At 39.6% G+C, this 24663-nt stretch overlaps 1 protein-coding gene across 1 annotated transcript in view; it reads right to left on the bottom strand.

Annotated features, from left to right (window-relative positions):
* Positions 1-21470, bottom strand: part of ATF6 (activating transcription factor 6) — a 210106-nt gene extending 188636 nt beyond the window's left edge. Inside the window, exons 1-5 of the mRNA XM_036753691.1 lie at positions 21313-21470; positions 11510-11586; positions 5521-5608; positions 4333-4439; positions 430-559 (exon numbers count right to left, since the gene is read on the bottom strand). Coding sequence (XP_036609586.1) covers positions 430-559; positions 4333-4439; positions 5521-5608; positions 11510-11586; positions 21313-21370 — 460 coding nt within the window. The 5' untranslated portion in view covers positions 21371-21470. The remainder of the gene's footprint in view (positions 1-429; positions 560-4332; positions 4440-5520; positions 5609-11509; positions 11587-21312) is intronic.
* Positions 21471-24663: the final 3193 nt, after the last annotated feature.

The raw sequence follows: 24663 nt of genomic DNA, 5'->3' as shown, positions 1-24663 counted from the left end.
GTAATTCCTCACTCTCACCATGTGACCAGCCCAAGTTTGTTCCTGTTATACAATTCCTTGATAACGTCCTTTACACCTTTTCTTCTATGTATTATCTTGGTTAAATATTGGCCACAAAATAGGTATATTTAACTGTGGATTAGATCTCACTACTTAAGATAATAAAGGTTATTTTTAAGGTCCATTACATCCATCTAAGGAAGTTGCTAACTAGAAACACTGGGATGTTACAAAGGAAAACAAAGAAACAAAAAAGATTACTTCCTCCTCTGTCTCTAATCAGTGAATCGTCATGGACAAATATCACATCTCCATGAAATTTGTAAAAGCAGGAAAGCTCAGAGAAACTCCGACTCTAGAACTCCCCTGGAGAAAGTGAATATAAATCTACGTCCATGGCAGAAAAATTAATCAAAAGCTAGACAATACCAGTCCTGTTTGTGGCACCAATGACGGGCTTGTCTTCCTTTAGTAACTCTGATGAGGAAGGACTGTTGGAGGTTTCACTGTATAAAGAAAGGGGAGACATCTGGGAGCTAGATGATAAATCCAACTCTTCCTGTAGCAAAATAAAATTAAAAAAACAAATGCAAAAAGTTGTAATTTTCTCTTGTTAAGTCATTCCAAAAAGCATTTCCTAAGCATTTCTGTCTCTAATATTATACTGGATATTGAATTACACAATACATGCGCAGTGTATGACATAGCACATCTTAAGCACCTACTAAGTTCTGAATCTATATGGTGGATAATTTTTTTTAAACGCACTTCAAAGGAAAAAAAATTTGAAATATGGCAACTATAAAACATCATCCAGAAGCATAGATTTGACTCACCCAAAGGCTGCTTCACTCCCTATGTTACCTTCCATAACCTCTATGACTCCATCTCTCAGCTCCAGGCATTTTTTCTGGCTGTCTCCCATCCCTGGAATGCTCCCTGTCTTCATCTCCATCTCCTGGCTTTCTTCAAGTCCCAACTAAAATCCTACCTTCTACAGGAAGCCTTTCTCTATCTCCCTTAATTCTAGCACTTTCCCTCTATTGATTATCTACAATTTATCCAGTATATAACTTATTTGTACATAGTTGTTTGAGAGTTGTCTCTCCCATTAGACTGTGAGAGCAAACCCTGCCCGTGGTTTAAGGAACCAGTTTAGGTTTAAGGAACTAGAGATATTTAGCCTGGAGAAAAATTCCTTACTAGCTATCTTCAAATAGCTGAAGGTTTATCACATGAAAGGGAGATTAGATTTATTCTATGTAGCTCTGGAGGAAAGGAGAACCAAAACGTACAAGTCACAGGGAGTCAGCCTTTGGCTCAATATAAAGAAGAACTTCCTAAACGCAGAACAGACTCCCTTCTAAGGAAGTAAGTTCCCTCTTTATGAAGATGATCAAGCAAAGGCGGATGTAGACACTTGTCCAGGATGCTGCAGAGGGCATCCCTTAATATTTTCTCCTGGTAACCTCCTCAGCTGCCATGGGGATGAACCATTATGTCTGTGGAGATGACCAAGTAAGGGATGGAGATGGAGACACAATGATACAAAGACACAGATATACAGCCCCAGGCCATCAATTACCTACTGGACGTTTCAAATTGGATATGCCAGACACATCTCAAACTTGACATGTCACAAACGGAACTCATCATCTTTTCCCCTAAACTCTTCCTCTTCCAAACTTTCCTATTTTTCTTATTGTTCTTCTAATGTCCCAGGTTCATAACCTCATGATTATCCTTAATTCCTCATCTTTCCTCCCCACCACATACCCAAACTGCTGCCAAATCTTGCTGTTTCTACCTTCGCAATACCTCCCGGAGCAGACCTCTTCCCTCCACTCCCCCAGCTACCACTTTAGGTCTGGCTCCATTACCTACAGCCCAAATTACTGGGACAGCCCTCTAGCTGAGTTCCCTGCCTCTCACCACTCCAATACATCCTCTAATCTGGAAACAAAGTAATTTTTCTTAAGTGGTAATTTTCCTTCCAAATGTAAGCTCACTATAAAGTTTATTTTCACTCTTCATTTTTGTAATCTGGCATCTAGCAATGCCTGGCACAGAATAGGTGCTTAATAAATACTTGTTGACTAATTGGTAGATATCACTGCATCAGTGATCAGACTAAATTAGAGGTTAGACCAAGTGCTTTTCAAAACTAAAGCCCTATAATTTTATGAAATCAAGTGGAGAGTAAAAGACATGGAAGAAGGGGTAAAAACAGGTTCAAAAGAGGCACAAATAGGTAGGAGAACACCAAAAACAGATTTTATGTTACACTGCAGTTTTACCTAGATACCAGTGTAGACAGTGTGCCAATGAAAATCATCTTTCTGGCACAATACCATTAAGCTGCTGAAGCCTGGTATAGCATATAAATGTGAAGCAAGATACTGTATAAGTGAAGCATTTGGTCACATTATACAAACATATGCAAAAATAAGTATAACTCAAACTACGCAATTAGAAATCAAACTACAACTGATGACTGTTATTCAGAAAAATTTTCAAAACATCTTCCTCTGTGAACTGTCAGCTTTATAAGTAAAGGGAAAACAGAATAAAAATCAACATTTTCACAAACCACAAAAAGTCAGTAAGTTAACTCCTTTTAAACTTTTGGGTACCAAAATGAATTACCACATGTTAAAAAATCTGACTGTTTACAAGATCCAATGTGTAATGCAGGCCAATTACAAGCTATAATCTTTTCACTAACTGATCTCATTTTGTTTATTACCAGTGGTATCTGAATTCATAAGGCGTGCTGTAATTAATTAAAAGTATGCTTCCTACCCCCCAAAAAATCAGTCCTCAATTCTTGTTGATTCTGCCTCCATGACACCTCTCTCCCCTCAGACAGCCACCAACCTAGTCCAGGTCCTTATCATCTTTGACTTAGACTATGGCTACAGCCCTTAATTGATCTCCCTGCCTCAAGGCTCTTCTTCCTCCAATCTGTGGGCAGCCAGCTCTATCCCGTTTAGGCCTCATCAGACCTCTGTGAAGCAGTGTCTTAGATCTTTGCACAGCAAGGTCAATTGAGAATGGGTCTATGCACAGGAAGGCCAGTTTCAGGACAAGAAGACATGGCAAAGAAAACCCGCCTTCATAGCTGATTATCTACATGGGAGATGACAGAAATGTTTCAGTCTGGTCATCTATACGGGAGAGAACATAAATATTTCAATTTGGTTAGCCTTGAGGAAAAATAGTGTCTTGTTCCCAGGAACAAGGAGATAAAAAACCTAACCAATGCTTTATTGTACTCTTCTTTGAAGTCAGGATGACTCAGCAATTAACCTGTATAAAATACTGTCAGTAACTCCATTAAAATCAGTCTACAGCCAGACTATATGACTTGCCTAGCCCCATGTCTTTGTCTTTCTGTGTCAATTACTTCATCATATATTCACACCACTGCTGGCACACCAATCCATCTGCCACAAAACTGCCAATGATTTTTCCTAATGCACAGGTCAGATCATGTCCTACCTACCTTGCCTTTCATTTCATTCCCTCACTTAATAGATTTCGGTGGCTCCTATTACCCAGGCCACTGCCAGGCATCTTGACCTTTGTCGTCCCCCTGGACTCTGATACTCTGGCAGAAAAAGCAATGACTCTGGAGGAGGGAGCGAGGCTGATGATTCTGAGCAGCTCTGCCTCGCCCAAATTCAATTCATACAGAGTCAAGACATCACCCTCGTAATACTATCAGCCCTCTTCAAGAAGGAAGGATGAACAGGATCAAATATGAATTTATTTGCTTGGCATTCTAAACCCTTCACCACTTGGCTCCAACCTGCCTTTCCAGCCATAGTATATATTACTTCCCTTCACACACACGGTGGTCCAGCCAAACTGACCACTACTGTCCTTCTCAAAGTGCATTCCATCTCCAGGCACTTGCAGTGACCCTCACGCCCTCATCTCTACCTCTGAGAATCTCTAGCTGCCTTCAAAGTTCAGCTTAAGAGCCACATCCTACATGAGGTATTTCCTGGTACCCGATGAGTCTGTCTGTCCCCAGCCACTTGTTTCTCAAAAAATATTGCCTTGCATTTATTATGAATATTACCATTTATAGCTGTACATGTTGGCTTTCCCTATAGAATGTAAGCTTCTTGAGGGCAGAGACTGTCTCATTTTTGACTCTGTACACTTGGCACAGTTCCTGGAACATGGAAGTTGCTTAATAAATCATTCTTAACTGAAGTCAGATAGGCCTCATTCAAGTATTGTGAACAAGCAAGGTTTTAAAGTGCTACTTTTCCATATCCGTATTTTTTACAACCAAATCAACATAAAGGAACAGCTACTTACAGGAACATGCTGGGTTGAAGAATAAGAATCCACTGATTGAGGAGAAGAGACTGAACAGCTTGAGGAATCTGGAGAAAGTGGCTGAGGCTCTGCCTTGATATGTTTATCTGTAAAACATGGGGCAAGACATTATAACTCATGAAGAAAATGAACAAGAGCAAAAATAAATTCCGCACCTAAAAAGGAGCTTTAAATACCTAAACATAAATGCTGCCTTTGGAAAGTTCAATTCCCAGATATAAATGTGTGTTTAATGCCCAATTTTAATCTTTTTTTGTCTTTTGGGTAAATGCATAATTAGGACATATGTAGCTATTATTATAATATCTTGGAAATGGGCATTTTCATAAATGTTTGTTGAACTAAGTAGAGGCTAATCTAAACCAGTAAATTTCACCTAGTACTCAAAATGCACTTTTTTAGCTCAATTAACTTTAGCACCAATGTAAAATTTTCCATTAGCAGAATTTTTAAAAAAATGGAGAAAAGCACTGAATTTTGTAAAACAAGAGAATAAATATCACTTTAATTCTGAGTGTCTGTTACAAGGATGGATAATGATGGAGTGTCTGATCAAGGATGGATAAAGGAGAAAAAAGGAAGTAAAAAAAATCATAACCCAAGACTTCAAAATCTTTAATTTGAAGCCAATATTATAATGAAAAGGAGAGGCAAAACTATTTCTGGAACACAGAACCTATAAATTTGATAACCTGAAAAGTTTGGGGTAAAAAATATCTGTGTATGCTTTCTAATCCTGTGAATGTTCAGATAAACAATTTTAAGGCCACAGTAAATCTGATTGTTTTTCTAAAAAGTCCCTTTCTCTATGTCAATAGTCCTTTAAATGTAGCCTACATCGGACTGCGACATCTATTTCTCTTGTTGACAGTATATTTTTGTTCCGGCACGAATTTTAAATTCATTTATGATATTTAAGAGTAAGGCCATTCTTTCTATTACTCGTGCAGAGGTGTTTTTCTTTTCTTTCTTTTCCTTTCTTCTCTCTCTCTCTCTCTCTTTTTGGAGTTACAAGCCACCACAGGTAGAATAGAATAGACTCCACTGAGCCTTTTACCCACTACCAGGATGCACAACCAGAAAAACTGAATTGCTGTACCGCCGAATAACCCAAAAGTCAATCTTGTCTATACAGTTCATTACAAATTAAAAGTGGCAAACCGTTACCTGCACAAGATTGGTTTGCAATCTCCCAAGGATCTGAGTCCCATGGCATCAAATCCAAATCAAAGCCAAGGTTATAGAAATTGTTTTCCTGTAGGTTACAAATCAGCAAAAGAAAATGAGAAAAGTAAAAGACAAATCACTGTCCAACAAAGTATCAGAAATAACATGCCAAAAATCATATATAAAATGGTCAAAGATATGAACAGGCTTTTCAGAGAAATTACAGATATCCATAGTCATATGAAAAAATGCTCTAAATCACTATTGATTAGAGAAATGCAAATCAAAACAACCCTTAGGTACCACATCTCTCCTGTCAGATTGGCTAACATGACAAAGCAGGAAAATCATAAACGCTGGAGATGTGAGAAAATTGGAACATGACCGCATTGTTGGTGGAATTGTGAACTGATCCAACCATTCTGGAAAGCAATTTGGAACTATGCCCAAAGGGTTATAAAAATGTGTGTACCCTTTGACCTAGCAATACCATTTCTAGGGCTATATCCCAAAGGGATCATACAAGGGGGAAAAGAACCCATATGTACAAAAATATTTACAGTAGCTCTTTTTCTGGTGGTAAAGAATTGGAAATCAAGTGGATGCCCATCAATTGGGGAATGGCTAAACAAATTGTGGTATATGAATGCAATGGGATACTACTATGTTATAAGAAATGAGGAGCAGACAGACTTCATAAGAACCTGGAGAAACTTATATGATCTGATGATGAGTGAAGGGAGCAGAACCAGGAGAACACTGTACACAATCACACATGCATTGCTCCTGTGATGACTAACTTTGATAGACTTGGCTCTTCTCAACAATGCAAGGTTCTAAGACAGCTCCAAAAGACTCACAAGAGAAAAGGCTGTCCACATCCAGAGAAAGAATTACGGAGTCTGAAGGTAGACTGAAGCAAACTATTTGCTCTTTTTTTTTTTAATTTGATTTGATTTTTTGTTTTGTATCATCTTTCTCATAGTTCATTTCATTGGTTATAATTCTTCTTCACAACTTGATTATTGGGAAAATAAGTTAAATATAAAGGTATATGTAGAACCTATATCAGATTGCATGCGGTCTGGGGGGGGGAGAAAATTTGGAACTCAAAAACTTGTGGAACTGAGTGTTGTAAACTAAAAAAAAAAATTTAACTTAAAAAAAAATCACATATAATTTATATCGCCCAAATGTAGAGAATGAAGTTTCCCAAATGACCCAATTACATCTTGTAACAGCACTTCCAGGACCTACCTAATATCTGGTGTCAGTTAAGTTCAGTTGTTGAGAGCATTATACTAATGGGATCAAGGCCATGTATTTAATCACCATCTAACAGCGAATTCCACAAAGCTGACAAATTTTGTTGAGTGAATATAGGTCATATAACCTTTCTTTGTTCTAAGGCCACAAACTGCTCTTGTAATCTTCCTCTCTCCCTTATTCCATCTCTCCAATTCCTACTTATCTAGATATACCAATAAGTAAATATAAGTTGATTTTTGAAGGAAGAGAAGATTAACAACCCAGCAGGCTTAAGAGAGAATGAGACACCTTATTGTTCTTCCTTTGTTTTCAAAGAGGGCCAATGACATTACGAGGTGATGCTTTGACTTGCTCGTGAATTAGTTTTAAGTGAGGCAGAGTTTCCCAAAGTTGTCAGCCTCACTCTCTCTTCCTGAGTCATCAAAGTCCAGTGGCAGGACAAAAGTTGACTCTCAACAAAGACTAGTGATGTCCCGGGATGCAGTGGATGACCTTGGCGTCTTCAATTCCACAGAGCCTGCTTCAGTTCCCTTCATAGCCATTAGAACAAATAGTTCTCATTCTGTCAGGGGAAATCTTCACATGCTTGGGGTAGACATCTCCCTAACTCACCGACAAGTCTGAGGCCCGTCAGTTACCCTCAACCTGGTTTAGCCCATCTGCCAAGCCAGTTTAGGAGTTAGGGGTATGTGAAACCTATGCTAACTTTGAAGGAAGATAAGGATTCTAACAGTTACAGGTAAGGAAACAGTGCATCCCAGGGTTTTGTAAATTAATGGAAACAAAAGATAGAACACAAAATGAAGGAAATTTAACTTGTCTAGTTTCACTAAAATTGTTGAGTGTATTAAAGGAAGAAATGTGAAATAAGGCTGAAAAGGTAGGTTGAAGTTAACCAGTAGGGCCTTAAAGTACAGTCTAAGGAATTTTTATTTTAAACAGAGCAGTGGTTCTTAAACTTTTTTGCATCCTGGATACTCTGACAATGTGGTAAAATCTATGGACCCCTTCTCAGAATACTGTTCTTAAATTCATAAAATAAAATATAGAAGATGACAAAGCAAACCAACTACACTGAAATGCAGTTATCAAAATATTTTTGCAAGCAAATTCATGGACCTCAGGCTAAGAACTGCTATGCTAGAGGTAAAATGGAGTCCTTGAAAGTTTTTGAACAGAGGTAAGATCATAGATTTAAAGCTGAATAGGATTTTTAGAGGTCTTCTAGGTAGTCACATGGCCAGATCCATGCCTTGGGAAAATCATTTTGGCCACTATTTAGAGAGAAGAGAAACTAGATGTAGGAAGACAAATTAGTTGACAGTTCAAATGAGAAATGATGCATACCTAAATGAGGGCACTGACTCTATGAGTATGGGTAAGGGGACAGAGGCAAGAGAGTGGAAAAAGAATAAAAAACATGCGGTTCAAAGGAAACAAATCAGAAGGAACACAAACAGGGCAATTTTGTGACTACTGTGATAAAGACCTGTATGTAACATAAATTCATGGTTTCATATACGCTCCTCTTTTTTATTCTTTCAATACTGAAATGCTCATATTGGTTGATGTTAAGTTCGTAAATTTTTTTTTAAAATATGATTGAAAAACTAACACTAGGAAACTGAACATGGGGTGTTAGCAGAAAGAGTAAAGAAAAACTCTGAGGTTATAGGAGGCAGTTAGGTGGCTCAGTGGATAGAGCACTGGGCCTAGGGTCAGGAAGACCTGAGTTCAAATCTAGCCTCAGACAATTACTAGCTGTGTGAACTCGGCAAGTCACTTCACCCTGTGTGCCTCAGTTTCCTCATCTGTAAAATGAGCTGGAGCTCCAGCTGGAGCTGGAGAAGGAAATGGCAAACCACTCCTGTATCTTTGCCAAGAAAACTCCAAGAGGGGTCATGAAGAGTCAAACGTGACTGAAAACAACTAAACTGAGATTACAAACCTGGATAACTGAGAAAATGGTAGAACCCTCAACAGAACTAGGGAACTTTAGAGGGGAAAAATACAGATTTTTAGGAAACGATGATTTCCATTTGAGGCATGTTCAATTTGAGATTCTGATGGAATATCCAGGCAGAGACATATAGTATATAATTGGCGATATGAGACTGGAGTGGATACATAAATTTAGGAGTCATATACATGGAGATGATCATCAAAGCCATAGGAATTAATGAGCAAGGCAGAGAGTGTGAGGTGAGAAGGAGGCCCAGGGAGAGACTTGGAGGACATCCGTGCTAAGCCAGGAGGAAGGATGAGTAGAAAGAAAACTAAAAAGGAGTGATCCAATAAGTAGGGAATCATGTTGTGAAAGCAAAGAGAAGAGAGAGTAGCCAGAAAAGGTAAGTAAGCTAGAGTGTCAAAGGCTGCAGACAAGTCAAGGAGCATGATAACTGAGGGGAAAAAGGATCTGATTTAGCAGTTGAGAGATCTTTGGTAATCTTGGAGAGGACTGAGTAGAATGACAGGGTCAGAAACTTGATTTTAAGGGGCTAAAAAATGAATAGGTGGTAAGAAAGTAGAATCAGCTTCTTATTCTAGGAGTCCAGCAGAAAAAGGAAAGAAAACCATAGGATGATAGACTGGGATGATGACTGGGTCAAGGAAAGATCTAAGGATGGGGAAAGACCTGGGAAGGAATGAGTTAAAGAAAGCTCTCCAGGAGGAAAGACACAAGAAGAAAGGGCATCAAGTAACAAGAAATAACTATTGTGCAATCAACAGATGAATGAACCAAGAGAAATTAAATAGCAAACCTAGAATAAAGCTTGATAAAATTCAATTCCTATTGTTTTTGGGTTTGGTTTTTATAAGAATTTAAGTTAATGTAGTTATTTAATGTTATTAAACCAATGAACAGAGATGAAAATCCAGGACAGCATAATGCGAATCTTAAAATGCCAACCTTGCTTACAAAAGAATAAGAGTGTGAATGGATCAGGACAATTTCACCACCATTACTAAAAAAATAATTTTCAAATCTGTTTTTTCCAGGGTCTACTTATTGTCCTCTGAGGAGAGAATCATTTCCCACAATTCCTACCTCTGTTTCCTCTTCAACACAAGGAATGCTATTTCCTCCCTCTTCATAATCTCACTTCCTCTTATGAACTCATAGCATTTCCCTATAAAGCATTATCCTGGGTAAAGTCCTTTGGTCGGTTTTATCTCTCTCAGGCTCTCAGGTATACTCCTCAAGGGCAGAGAACGGTTTCCTTTAGCTTGTATTCCCCCCAGGGCCCAGAACAATGCCTGGCACATAACAAGCCCTAAATAAAGCTCTACTGAATTAAATGTGTTCACCTCCTAGAACCCAGCTGCCCACCTTTAGCTTTTCAGCTTAAGAACTTCTACAGCAAAAAGAATATGCTGTATTTAAAGATCAAAAATTATTCATTAAAAGGATATTTAAATATTAACCAATATGTCTTTGATATGGTTCTCAGGTCTTCAATACTGCTGTTAAAGGAAGGAGTGTATGAGGTGTTCAAGAGGACTAGAACCTCTGGCATGAGGGCCTGATGAGCTCTTTTCAGGGGGGCTCATCTACCTTTGGTGTCTACCTGACTCACTCAACTCTCACCAGTGGCTCCAAGAAGCTGTAGTATGCACAGCAGCAACACCCAAGTAAAGCATCTAAACCAGGTTAAAGACAATTGTCAGGCCTCAAACCTGTTGTGAGTCAGGGGGATAACCACTCCAAGCATGTGAAGACTTCCCTTAGTGGAATGGACAGACGAGGACAATTGAAGAAGGCTGAAGCAGGCTGTGTGGAGTGCTTAGAGCTTGGTCAGACATCAAAGGTGCCAAGGTCATCCACTGCATCCCGGGCCACTGCTGGTCACCTTGACTTCCTGCCACTGGAATTTGATGAGAGTGAGGCTGACAATTTTGTGAAACTCTGCCTCACTTAAAACCAAATCACAAGAAAGTGATGTTCACATGAGGGTGATGTCATTGCTCCTCTTCGAAAATGAAGAAAAATAAAGGAAGAAAGAAATATTGCTAGTATGATACAAAGTATTTTCATGGTGAGAGTGGAAAATTTTTTTTTACACGTTACTATTAGTGAACACTGTTAAACAGAATATGTGAAAGTAAACTTACTTTCAGAAGCAGATAATTTAGTGGCATGCCCAGAAAAATCTAGGTCTTCTGATTCTAGTGCTCATTCTTTCCACTACCCAGTCCTGTCAAACACCAAGAGAATCTGGGGCCACTAACCACATATATGGATCCCCAGGGGCCTCATATTGACTTTCAAATGTAATGTTATCTATGTTTCCCAATTACACTTTCCAATTTTTGACACCTCTTTATCACACCACATTTAATGAGTGCACGGTTGATTCTATTTTTTTATTTTTAAATAGCAAAATGATTTATACAGTATTCTACGAGCCTAAGTTAATAGGTTTTAGAGCTAGAAGTGAAATCCATATCCATTTTATTTTACAGATAAGGAAGCTAATGCCAAGAGACATTAGGTGACTAACCCAAGGTCACATAGATAAGTAGGAGAACAGGGATTGGAACTTGTTCCTCTGACTTGAAATCTAGTGCTCTTCCCATGATATGCATGAATTGAAAGTTAAAAATAAAAGTTAGTGTAAAAATCTGAATCTGCTATCCTGAAATCTCTGAGTAATTAGGGTAAGGATTCAATGCTTATTCAATTTTGAATAACAGTACTTCTCCTCTACTAAACACTTACATAAGTTTCATTCTCTACATCCAGCTGCAACTCTTCTGTATCCATTAAATCACCAAGTTCAGCAAAAAGGGTTGAATCTAAGAATAGACGGAAGAAAAGAAAGAAAAAGAAAAGACTATGTGATCCAGTGATCTTGAAAAAAAATACCACAACACTATGCCAACTGCGCTACTCCAAATATCAGTTATTATTACACTCTATCATCGTTAACTTAGAACTCAACAGCTTCTCAAGTTAATCATACTAGTTGGTTAAGTTATAGACTAATGTAAAGCTCATTATTGAAATAAATTGTATTTTAGTGCATGTAGTTTCCAGATATTTTTTCCTTAGCAATATGGACAGGCTATTGTTTAGAAGCTTAAAGTCTCTCTGATATAAAACAAATATATTCCCACAATTGTGGATATACAGTGAATCCCACTTTCTCGGTGCTTTTAATTATAAAAAAGTGAAATAACTCCCCAATGGATTAAGGTCGAAATCTGAGGGGAATAATGAGAGTGCATTATTAATAATTAATATGTTAATAACTAAGATGACACATTAAGGGCTGCAAAGCACTTTTGTACATTGTCTGGCTGGAGCTTCACTTCTTCAGTCAAGTCTCAGCTCAAGCACCACCTTGTGCAGGAGGCCTCACAGGTTAACTCCTCTGCACAAATCTTCAGTATAATACTTCCTCTCTGTACATTATCTCCCTTATCAAAATGTAAGCTTCTTGTGGGCAGGGGCTGTTTCATTTTTGTATCATCAATATTTAATTCAGTGCCTAGCACACAGCAGGCACTTGTTGATTAACTGACTGAAACACTACAACACTGTGAGGTTGGTATTACAGGTATTATTCCCATTTTGCATATGAGGAAACTGAAGCTCTGTTGGGAGACTTGCCCATAATAACACAACAGGTAAGGGTCACCAGAACCAGGATTTTAACTCAGGTCAGGTCTCAGTGTTGCTTATACTATACCACATTGCCTAATAGGTATACAGCTGCAAGGGTCCTAGCTCAATTCTCTCATCTTACAGGCAGAGATTACCTGCATCATTGAAGAGAACTTCCAAATCACTGAGATCCACTTAAGTATACTTACTTCACCTCTGTGTGCCAAATACTGCTGGAGCACTCTAAGAGAGTATCACTAAAACAGGAGTTGTAATGGCAGGTAATTATTCTACTTCATTTAGTGTTAGCAAATTTGTCCCACTGAATTAATCATTTAAAGAAAAATTAATATAAGTTCATGGAAGAAAACTAAGGCGGTCATCAGCCTGGAAAAGAAAATCTGTAAAACAATGGAAAGTGGATACATTTAATTTGGGTACATTGCCAGAGGGGAGACAGGGAAAAGCTACAAAGAATTTTATACTTTACAAACTAGAAGAGCAAGGAATAGTTTACCTGTCAGATTTATGGAGAAGGGAAGAATTCATGACCAAAGAGATAGAGAACATTATGAAATGCAAAATAGATCATTTTGATTACATTAAATTGAAAAGTTTTTGCACAAACAAAGCCAATGCAACCAAGATTAAAAGAGAAGCAGAAAGCTGGGAAACAATTTTTATAGTCAGTGTCTCTGATAATGGCCTCCTTTCTAAAATATATAGAGAACTGAGTCAAATTTATCAGAATACAAGTCATGCCCCAATTGATATATGGTCAAAGGATACAAATAGGCAGTTTTCAGGTGAAGAAATTAAAGCTATCTATAGTCACAAGAAAAAATGCTCTAAATCACTATTGATTGGAGAAATGCAAATCTAAACAACTCTGAGGCACTACATCACACCTACTGGATTGACTGACATGACATAATTTGATGGGATAAAACCCAGAACTGAAATTTGAGTAGAAAAGTAAAACTTACATAAAACAAACAGGATAAGTAAAGCCTGGGTGTATTTGTGGCTGGGGGAATATGGTGCTATGATGTATGTTAACATTATATCCCCATGTGGGAACTCCTGTTTGAGAGATTAACTCTATCTCTGCAGGGGAGCTCTTTCTCTGGGTCTTAGAGCCTTAAAGAGCTGCCTAAGGCGGAGGTGCCAAACTCAGACAGAAACCGATCCCTGTGGCTACATACTGACTTAGAGAACCACAAATGAACATTATTGAGACTGGATTGTATTTTCATTTATTTCATCGAACATTCCCTAATCCCTGGACAGGAGTCTGACACCTGTGATCTCAAGTCCTGAAAGGCTAAGTGATTCATCCAGGATCAAACAGCCTGTACATGTCTGATATTCTATTATCTTGACTATATGTATGTAGATTGAGACTGCTCAGGGCACAGTTGATAAAACATAAAGTCACAGAGATCTGAAAATGCAGCCTCAAACCCTCACGTGTGACCCTGAGCAAGTCAATGAATTCAGTTTCCTCATCTGTACAATGGGGGTGATAACAGCACCCACTTCCCAGGGTTGTTGTGAGGATCAAATGGCAGAATATTTGTAAACCACTTTGCAAACCTTAAACTGTTATAGAAATGCTAGCTATTGTTATTTTTTATGTCAGAACACATCTTTCTGGCTTTAAGTCCAGTTCACAGGTCCATCACCTATCCCTATCTGATTCTTATGTGACTAAATCCAGTAGCCAGTGAAGCAAAGCACAGTGGATAACATCTGGCTCACTACTAACGAAGGAAGACAGAAAAGTGATGTTATCATAGGAGCACTCTCAGAGCAGCTGCAGAAAAAGAGTCTAGGAAATATGTCCCAAGAACGTCACAAAAAACACGCTAGAGCAGCGACGGAAGACTTCGACTATCTGGGCACATACTTGGAACCACTTTCTACCAGCAGCTGGGCAGCTAACAATCTCCTGACTCGACAATAACAATTTGCTCAGTTAGTAAACAGGCATGTGTTTAGCAGCTACCATGTACCAGGCACTGTGCTAAAACAAAGAGATAGAAAAAAAAGGCAAAGACAGACCAGCCCCTGCTCTCCAGAAGCTCAAAGCCTAATAGGAGAAACAAGGTGAAAACAGCTACGTATGTACAAACAAGATAAGTGCAAGATAAAATGGATATGACAAACAAAGAGAAGCACTGGCAGGAAGAGAGAGCAGGAGAGGTTCCTCCAGTACAAGGTGGAATTTTAGCTGGGACTTGCAGGAAGCCAGGAGGCACTCCTTTTGCTGGTTCTTTCACATTCTGAAGATCTTCATCCGGGCCATCCCCCCTAAATGTGGGTGACGTTCCCTCCTACCCTGCTCAGGTTCTGTCCTGGGTCCTCTTCTCTTTTCCCTCTATTCTACTTCACTTGGTGATCTCATCTGTTCCCATGGATTCCCATGGATTAAATTATCATCCCTTTGAGGGGGAGAATACAGGCAAGACGGACAGTTAGTGATAATGCCCAGAGTCAAGAGATGGAAGGTCTTGTGCAAGAATTACAAGGAGTCCAGTGTCAATGGATTGTAGAATATGTGGAGGGGGGCAAGGTGTAAGAAGACTGGAAACGCAGGAGAGGGAAAGGTTACAAAGAGTTTTGAATGTCAAATAGAGGGTTTTATATTTGAACCTGGGGGTGATAGGGAGCCACTGGAGTTGATCAAATTGAGAAATGAGGGTGGAGCATGATCAGACCTGAGTTTTAGTTGAGTGGAAGGTAGACTACTGTACAGAAAGCTGAGGCAGGGAGACAACCAGGCTATTGCAACATTCTAGGCATGAGGTGATAAAAGCATGGACCAAGATGGTAGCAGTTTCAAAGGAGATGTTAAGATGTGAGAGATGTTAAGAAGGTAGAATCAATAGGACTTGGCAACAGATTGGATATTGAGGGTAAGGAGTTAAGATTGGGAGCCTCAATGGAAACAGGAAAGTAGGGAAGAGGGAGGGGCTTGGAGGAAAACAAAGTGAGTTCAGTTTTGGACATGCTGAGTTTAAAATGTCTATGAGCCAGTGAATAAGAGATGTTCAAAAGGCAGCTGGAGATGTGAGAGTGGAAAAGAGAGGTTAGAGGCTGGATAAGCAAATCAGAGAATCATCAGCAAAGGGACAATAATTTAATCCATGGGAACAGATGAGATCACCAAGTGAAATAGAATAAAGGGAGAAGAGGACCCAGGAAAGAGTCTGAGCAAAGTAGGAGGGAACATCACCCACGGACAGGGGGTATGGCCTGGATGAAGTTCTTCAGAATGTGAAAGAACCAGCAAAAGGAAATTGTCTTCTGGCTCTGATTGTCACCAAACGGGAGGAACTTGCCAGGTTGCAAATGATGGGAACCTTGTAGGGAATCAATCAGTCAAGAAACATTTATTAAGCACCTACTATGTACTTAAGCATCTACCAGGCACTGTGCCAGGCACTAGGTACTGGCATCTGCCCTCGAGGATATTATCTGGGGTAGGGGACATTTTGTGCACAAGAAAGTAAATACAAAATATAGTGTTGTTGTTATACTTTAAGTACAAAGCAATTTGGGGGCACAGCAGTTAGGCAGAGGTGGGGAACCTGCGGCCTTGAGGTCACATGTGGCAGATTTGTTCTGTAAAATTTAGATTCAGTCAAAAGGCCACACTTAAGTCAAAAGGTTCCCCACCCCTGACCTAGGGGAATCAGGAAAAAAAGCCTCATGTAAGTGGTGACATGAGCTGAGCTTTGAAGGGAGCTAGAGAGTCTAAAAGGCAGCGGTGGTGAGGAAATAAATTCCAGACACTAGGGCAAGGGTGTAAAAGCAGAGAAAGGAGAGACAGAATGATGAGGATAAGGACAGCAAGTACACCAATTTGGTTGAACCATAGAGGGCATAAAGGAGTAATATGCAAAAATCCTGGAAAGACTGACTTCAGCCCAGGAGTTTTTGACCTTTTTTGTGTCAAGGACCCCTTGGACTCCTTTGGCAATCTAGTGAAGTCTATGGACCCTTTCCTCAGAAAAATGTTTTTAAATGTGAATAAAATATGTAAGATTACCAAAGAAACCAATCATATTGAAATACATTAACACATTTTTCTTAAAACAAGTTCAAAGACTTCAGGTTAAGAATCTCTGCTTTAGCCAGATTGTTAAGGGCTTTAAAATGGAAACAGGAGAGTTTACAACAGGAGCTTTCTGAGCCAGAGGGTGACATGGTCACACCTATCCTTAAAAATGATCACTCTGCTAAGGGAGGGGAGGATAAAAAGGAAAGAGACTGGAGGCAGAGAATGCAATGGAGAGGCTATTACAAAAATTCAAGCAAGAGGTGACAAGGGTCTGAATTAGACTGGTAAACACTAAGTGAAGACTAGGGGATGCAGAAAGGGGTGTGGTGGAGGTTAAACTGACAATACTTGGCCAGCGCTTGCGCAAGGGAAAGTGAGGGAGAGTGAAACAGTGAGGATGACTCCAGGGGAAGGGATGACTCAGAGTTTGTGATAGAAAAAGGAAAGAAAAGTTGGCTACAGTGCAATATATTTTAAATTTTAGGAGAGCACACTTCAAAGAATGAAAAGAAAAATTAAGTAGCAACTCATAGACAACAATTTCATAGAGGAAGTCAGATCTAGAAGGAAAGAACAACACTCCAAATACACAAAAAGAAACCAATCTGATAAGGAGAAAAAGAGGGAATTACTCAAGGAACAGGGTGGACACACAAAGAACTCATGAAGCAAATCAGATTTTTTTAAAGACATCTACCAAAAAAATGGAAGGAAGGAAAAATTAAAGAAAGTAAATTTAAAAACAGGGTAAAAGAATAGTTTCAAGAGCTCACTAAGATGAAGGCTAGAGAGAAAATCTAAGATCAAAAAGAAAAAAGGAGGATCAAAGAACGAAGAGGATCACTGCCCAGGGTGATTAAGATAAGAACAAACGACTGTGGAGAAAAGACAATACTACTTAATTCTTTCTACTTTTCTGTTCTCTGCCCTCTAAGAATGAAGTTTGCACTGGAAGCAACACAACCAATAACCAGGGATCCTGAGACTAAGTAAAGTGAGAATATCATGAGAGCACTGTTTTTCATTATTGAATTCAAGTCACCTGAACTATTACATCCTTGCAAAGAACTAGGCCATGTGACTGCTAAGCCACTGCCAATGATGTCTGAGAGGTCAGATCGCAGAGAACAGATGAGATTCCGCAGGACTGGAAACCGCACATAATTTTTTATTAGTTCTGAAGGCTTTTTATCTCTTGTTCCTCTATTCTTTTTCAAAAAAAATTCTATTCATTATTATGTATGAAGGGGAGAGGGGTTCTGGGAGGAGACAATAGAAGATGGGAAGGAATGTAGGCAAAGTAAAAACAAAAACAGCAATAAAAAAATTACTGTTTAAAGAGCTAATATCCCAATTTTTATAAAAAAGAGGAGAAAGCGGTCTATAAACTAGACTAGCATTTTCTTTACTTTGATTCCTAGAAAAATTCTCAAATGTACTAGAAAAAGGATGATGGATAAAAATCTAGGGGAAAAAAGAAATCTCAAAGAACCAGCATGATTATCAAGAATAGGAAATATCAAACCAATTTTACTTTCTTTTTTGACCAGGTTTCTAAATTAGCACGTCATATGCGTGCTACAGATACAATTCACTTAGAGTTTGGCAAAGTACTTCAATTCTTTTAGAAAAGGTGGAAACTCGTGGCCCTATTCTGTTTAACACTTTTGACAATGACTTAAATGAAGATAAAAATGTATGCTTAGCAAATCCATAGATGACAAAAAGCAAGGAGGAAAAGTTAACACAATGAACGACAGAGTTAACATTTTAAAAGAGCCTGAAAGGCTAGAATATTAGGCTGAAGTGAATAACATAAAGTTTAATAGATAAAAATGTAGTCTTAGACTTAAGTCTCAAAAAATAAGCTTCACAAGTAAAAGACTGGGGAAATATGGTTAGATAACAGTTTTTTTAAAAACATCTAAGGGTTTTAGTGAACTCAAAAACTCACTATCAATCTAGGCACATTGCCAGCTGTGAAGGACACAAACACAAAATTTAAGTCCCTGCCCTCAAGGAGCTTTGTTACATATATGTAAATACAAAATAAATACAAGGCAATGAAAGATGAGGGGAGGCACTAGAATCTGGAAGGACTGGAAAAAGGCCTGATGCAGGAAATCCCATTTGGAAGCTTGGAAGTAGACCTTGTAAGAGGCAGAGGTGAGTGCATCCACAGATGAGAGAGCAGCCTATGTAAAGACATGGATACATGCTATGCCAAGTGTGTGAGGAACTGCAAGAAGGCTTAAGAAATATACATCCTATTGAAAGAAAACAAAGAATCCTAACCACTAGAAATACTCAAATAAACTCTAGGAAAAACTATTAGATAATACTTTGGGTCAGGAAAATAAAGAAAAATTAGGGGATTCTCTTGTAACTACAAAGTACTTACAGAAATCTGTAATACAGTTGTGAAAGCTTGCACACTGGGGCTGGGCCAAACACAACATATCCCAAACGCAGTCTTGGGGTTTTTACCTAAACCTAGACCATGGGTGGGGAACCATATGTGGTAGGCCCTCAAGTGCGGCCCTCTGACTGAATCCAAACTTCCCAGAACAAAACCCCTTAATAAGAGGATCTTTTCTGTGAAACTTGAACTCAGTCAAAAGGCTACACCCAAGGACCTAGAAGGCCACACATGGTCTCAAGGCTGTAGGCTCCCTACCCCTGACCTAGATGGAGCATGGACATGGATGGAGCAAATACTTTTCTCCCATTAATCATTAACTGACAGTAGTGCTTTAAAAGAATTTTCTAGACTTACCACCACACAGATCCCTACCCCACTCACGCAATAATGTGAAAAGAACAAGGAAAAACAATCCAGAGGGCTGCTGCGGGGTCCGAAGCTTGACAAGAGGAAGGAAGGAAGGCCCAAGTGAGCAGGTATCTGTGGTCCCTGCTGCTCGTGCTCTTCCGGTGCCAGTGTGGGGCATCATGGAATGAGTGTGACAAATGTGTGCACACAATAATCACAAATACACACTGACATGCACACTCACACAGTCTCACACACATATATACTCAAGGTTATCTTATTCACACATACATACAGTTTCACACATACATACTCACACTCACACATTACATATACTCACGCTCACAAATCCACATATACACACTCAAACATATTCATACAGCCACACACCTACACTCATACATACACTCAAAGTCACATACACTGAGGCACACACTTATAGACTTAAACACACATATACACACTTTTACATACACACATAATCACAGACATATGCTGTCACATACACACTCATATACATTCACACATGGTCATACACTCATAGTCATATATCCACAGTCACCTGTACACACATACACATATACATATACATACACTCATACACATATACACATACTCATAGACACATACACACTCATACACCCATAAAAACTCACACGTGGTCACACACACATACTCATATACAGTCACATATACACACGTAGTCATATACACACATACAAACACACTCAGTCAGACGTACTCATGCATACACTCATATACACATATATATACTGACCGTCATACATTCACACATACGTACTCGTACATACACACATATACTCAGACTCTCAAATACACACACTCTCAGACACACACGCAGTCATACACACATATATACTCACAACTCAGACATACTCGTATACACACATACATATAAACTGATAGTCATGCAGTCAAACATACATATATACTCATACTCAGACATACATACACTCTCAAATACAGATACACTCTCAGACACACACATACACTTACACTCAGACACACATACACACACACACTCAGACACACATACACTCTCAAATACAGATACACTCTCAGACACACACATATACTTACACTCAGACACACATACATATACTCTCAAATACACACTCTCGGGCATACACATACTCATACATACACACAGTCATATACACACATACATACACTCAGACTCATACATACATATACATACTGACAGTCACACATAAAATCATACATACATACACTCAGACTCTCAAATACACACATACACACTCAGACACACAAATACTTATACTCACACATATACACACATATACTTACACTCAGACACACAATACTTACACTCAGACACACACATATATACTGACAGTCACATATACATACGCGCACATTTACACACACATACTCTCAAATACATATACTTAACTCTGACACACAGATACACTCTTTATATAATGCATATACTCTCAAATACACACATACACTCTCAGACACACACATACGGTCATATACACACATACATACTCACACTCAGACTCATACATACACTCATACACGCACACATATACTGACGGTCACACACACTCGTACACACACATATACTCACACTGACACTCTCAAATACATACACTGACACACTCAGACACACACACATTACTTACACTCTCAGACACACACATACACTCTCAGACACACTCACACTCAAACACACATACTTACTCTCACACAGACATATACACATACACTCTCAGACACGCACATACACATATACTCACACCCAGATACACACACACACGTACACCCTCCGAGTCTCCTGGGGTTAGGGACTGCCCCCAAGCGGACCTGCCCAGGCTTCCTTCGCTCTCAAGCTTTTCTCCCGGTGAAAGGGCGCCGTGCGTGGGGCTCCCCACGCAGGAGCCAGGCAGGCCCGAGCTCCCCCGGGTGAGTGGGGAGGCCTGGCTCCGGGCCGGGCCTCCTCCCCTTCCCCGGCCGCGGCCTCCTCTGACACCTGTCACCGCGCGTGGGCGCAGGGTCCGACCCCCAAACCCCGCCGCGCCCAGCCCCACTCACCCCAGTCCACATCCAGGCCTTGGGAGACCGGCCGGCTCGGGCTGAACGGCGGCTCCATGGCCCCCGCGGCGGCGGGCGCCCCGACACACGCCTCTTTAGCTACACGTCTCCTTCCCCAGAAACTCCGTGACTAATGTCCGGGACGCAGAGAGATACCGACAAAACACTGAACACCGACGGAGACGGGGGCCGCAAGAGGACAAACTACCTCGCCACCCGCCCGCGAAAGCTACGTAACGTAGTGCAACTGTGGCTGGGAGCCAGGGGTTCGAGTGGCGGGTGGGCCAAGGGGGCGGGGCCCAAGCGCAGAGCCCAGGCGGATTCCTCCTCCAGCAGCGCCCCTTGGAGGCAGAACGCAGAGTGGCGCGCTTCCTGCCTGCAGTTCCCGGGCGGCTTATGACTTTCAGTGCTCTAGCGCCGGTGAGCTTCCCTGCCCGAATTGGTTTGCATGCCACCTGCCCCATCAGACCGCGAGCTTCCGGAGCCCAGGACTGGCCTTTGCCTTTCCTGGTCTCTACAGGGCTTGGCACACAGCAGATGCTCAAAGCAGGAACCCCCGTTGTGTGAATCAAACCCCCACCAAAAACAACTGGGTTTGTTCGGTTGGAGGTCCCGGATTAAGGAACAGACTTGATGTTCTGAGACCATACTTGCCAAATGTACAAAGTATCAAGTGTTGTCACTGTCACTTTACTGGATACCATCATCTTTCCGGAACGATATTTGCAGCAGGTAATAAAAGGTTAAAAGCAAAGGTGGTGTATGAACGCTCTTCCATAGGGATGTTACTTGAATATGTACCCACTGAAAATAAACATGGAGTGCAGAGAGCCTAAGAGATCCTGCTTCCAAAATAACAAAAATCAATCATTCCTTACTAAAGTTCACCTTAAATCTTGGTTTCCTTTCTAGGATCAAGAAGGACAAGTTTTAGAAGGATTTACACTAATAACAAACTCTAAATAAAACTTAACACTCGTTAAATAAAAACTGATTCAAGAAATGAGATATGATCTTTTTAAAAATATAATTTGAAATGTTAAAGGCTATTCAGCTAATGCTATGTGGAAGTTAAGAACAGGAGGCGAAGAACACAAATCTCTCTAGGACCAAGTAGAAATCTGGGAGGCGAGTGGGTGGGTGTAAACAGTTTTCAGAATTCCCCTAAGCTCCACATGGCCAGGTGATTACAGCAAATTACATAATACCGCCTATGAAAGCAACTTTTGTGATCAGAGCCTGTACTGAATTCTGGAAATCACCCATTTTTTTTTAATGTTTCTCCCTCTGTCATCATCATTCTAGAGCCTGATAACAATTTTATATGGAATTTTAAAAATACTTTAAGTTCTTGCCCTCCCGATTATACATTAAAAAGGTAGTGAAATACAGCTGAACACCCCTCAGAGTCCTGGGCCTTGTATGTAGTTATTAAACCACAAATGTTAAATTTTTTTTTTGCTGGTAATAACTTTTGTTTTTAATTTTTTATTCATTTTAAACAAATACAAAACAAAGGAATATTTTTATTACACAGCAAAACACAAGAGAGGATTCAATGTAAAACAATAAATTTTCATTTCATGAAAACCTGTGTAATAAATCCTACTCATTTTTTCCAAAGCTACCCAGCTTTTCCATGCTTCCTTCTAGGTTTTCTTTTGCTCTCTGCTGTGTACTTTTTATTTTTCCCTCTATCTTCCCTCCTACAATTAAACATGAATACATATATGCTTATAAACATACACATATATATACATGTAAGACCATACTATGTATATTTTTATTTCTCATTTCTTTTTCTGAAGATGGATAGCATCTTCTTCCATAGCTCCAAGTCTTTACACGGTTTTCTAAATCAGCCAGCTTATCATTTCTTATATCAGTAGTATTCCATCACATCCTGAGAGACTGTCTATGAAAAGTTTTCCCCTAATCTTCTGCCTTCCTTCTAATCTTGGCTACATTGGCTTTATTTATACAAGTCAATTTTAATTTAAAATAATCTAAACTATCCATTTTATACTTCAACAATACTGTCACTTTATAATATAGTTTAAGGTCTGGTTTAAGGTCTGGTACTGCTGAATCTCCTTCCTTTACATTTTTTTCCCCTTAGTTCCTTTGAAATTCTTGACCTTTTGTTTTTTTCTCAGTAAAATAATTTTTTTAGTAATTTAATTGGGATGGCATCGAATAAATAGAGGTTAGGCAAAATTGTCATTTTTTTATTATATTGGCTTTACCTACCCATGAACAATGAATATTTCTCCAATTATTTAAATCTGTACAGTCTTTTACCACCTGCATTGCCTTTTGACATTAAGGATCAAAAGGCCTTTCCATCTGATTTATAGATGAAACCTCTCATGTGTTGTCTCATGCAATTAGAATGTGAGCTTCTTGAGATCATGGACTATCTTGCTTTTCTATTTGTATCCCTAGGGATTGGCACAATGCTTCACACTTTGTTGTTGTTCAGTCATTTCAGTCATGTGCAATTCTTTGTGATCCCATTTGCAGTTTTCTTGGCAAAGATACTAGAATGGTTGGCCATTTCCTTCTCTAGATCATTTTACAGGTGAGGAAACTCAGGCAAAGGGACTTGCCCAGGGTTAAACAGCTAGTGTCTGAGGCCACATTTGAACTCAGGAAGATGAGTCTTCCTGACTCCTGGCATTCTATCCACTTCACCACCTAGTTGTCCTGCTTTGGACTTCATGATCACTTATTACTTTTTTATTCATTTATTCATTCTATGTGGCAAGAACTACTTTTGTCTCAAGGTGCTGCCAAACCAAAGAGGCAGCTGGTATAGTAGAGAGAAGACTGGAACTGGAGTCAAGAATCTTACTAGCTGCGTGACCACTGGCAAGTCATTCCCCAACTCTGAACTCTAGTTTCTTCTATAGCTGTAGCACCTGCGTCACAGAGGTAGTGTTAGAAGGGTCTTTAGAAGTCAAACAGTCCAATCTCTTCAATTTGCACATAAGACAACAAAGGCCCCAAACAAACAAAGGTTGTGACTTGTCCAGTGTCACACATGTAGCAAGTGGCAGACCTGGGATTGGAGCTATAGTTGAGATTGGAACCAAGGTCTTCTGACTCTGAATTCAGTGACCTTTCCAGTATGCCCTGATGCCTCTTGTGAGGCTCCAATGGGAGCACCAAGCCAATAAAATAAAAACGACACTAACATGTAAATTAGTTTATTCAGGGCCATACCAAATTGCCAAAGGATTACTTCATAAAGCTAGAAAAAGCAATAATAAAATTTATCTGGTGAAACAAAAGATCACAAATCTCAAGAGTAATAATGAGAAGAAGGGAAGGGGTCTATCAGTACCAGAT

The sequence above is a fragment of the Trichosurus vulpecula genome, chromosome 4, assembly GCF_011100635.1.
Source record: "Trichosurus vulpecula isolate mTriVul1 chromosome 4, mTriVul1.pri, whole genome shotgun sequence".
Taxonomy (NCBI): domain Eukaryota; kingdom Metazoa; phylum Chordata; class Mammalia; order Diprotodontia; family Phalangeridae; genus Trichosurus; species Trichosurus vulpecula.
Note: the sequence above shows the minus strand (reverse complement) of the source record. Positions and strands in the feature narration are given on the sequence as shown.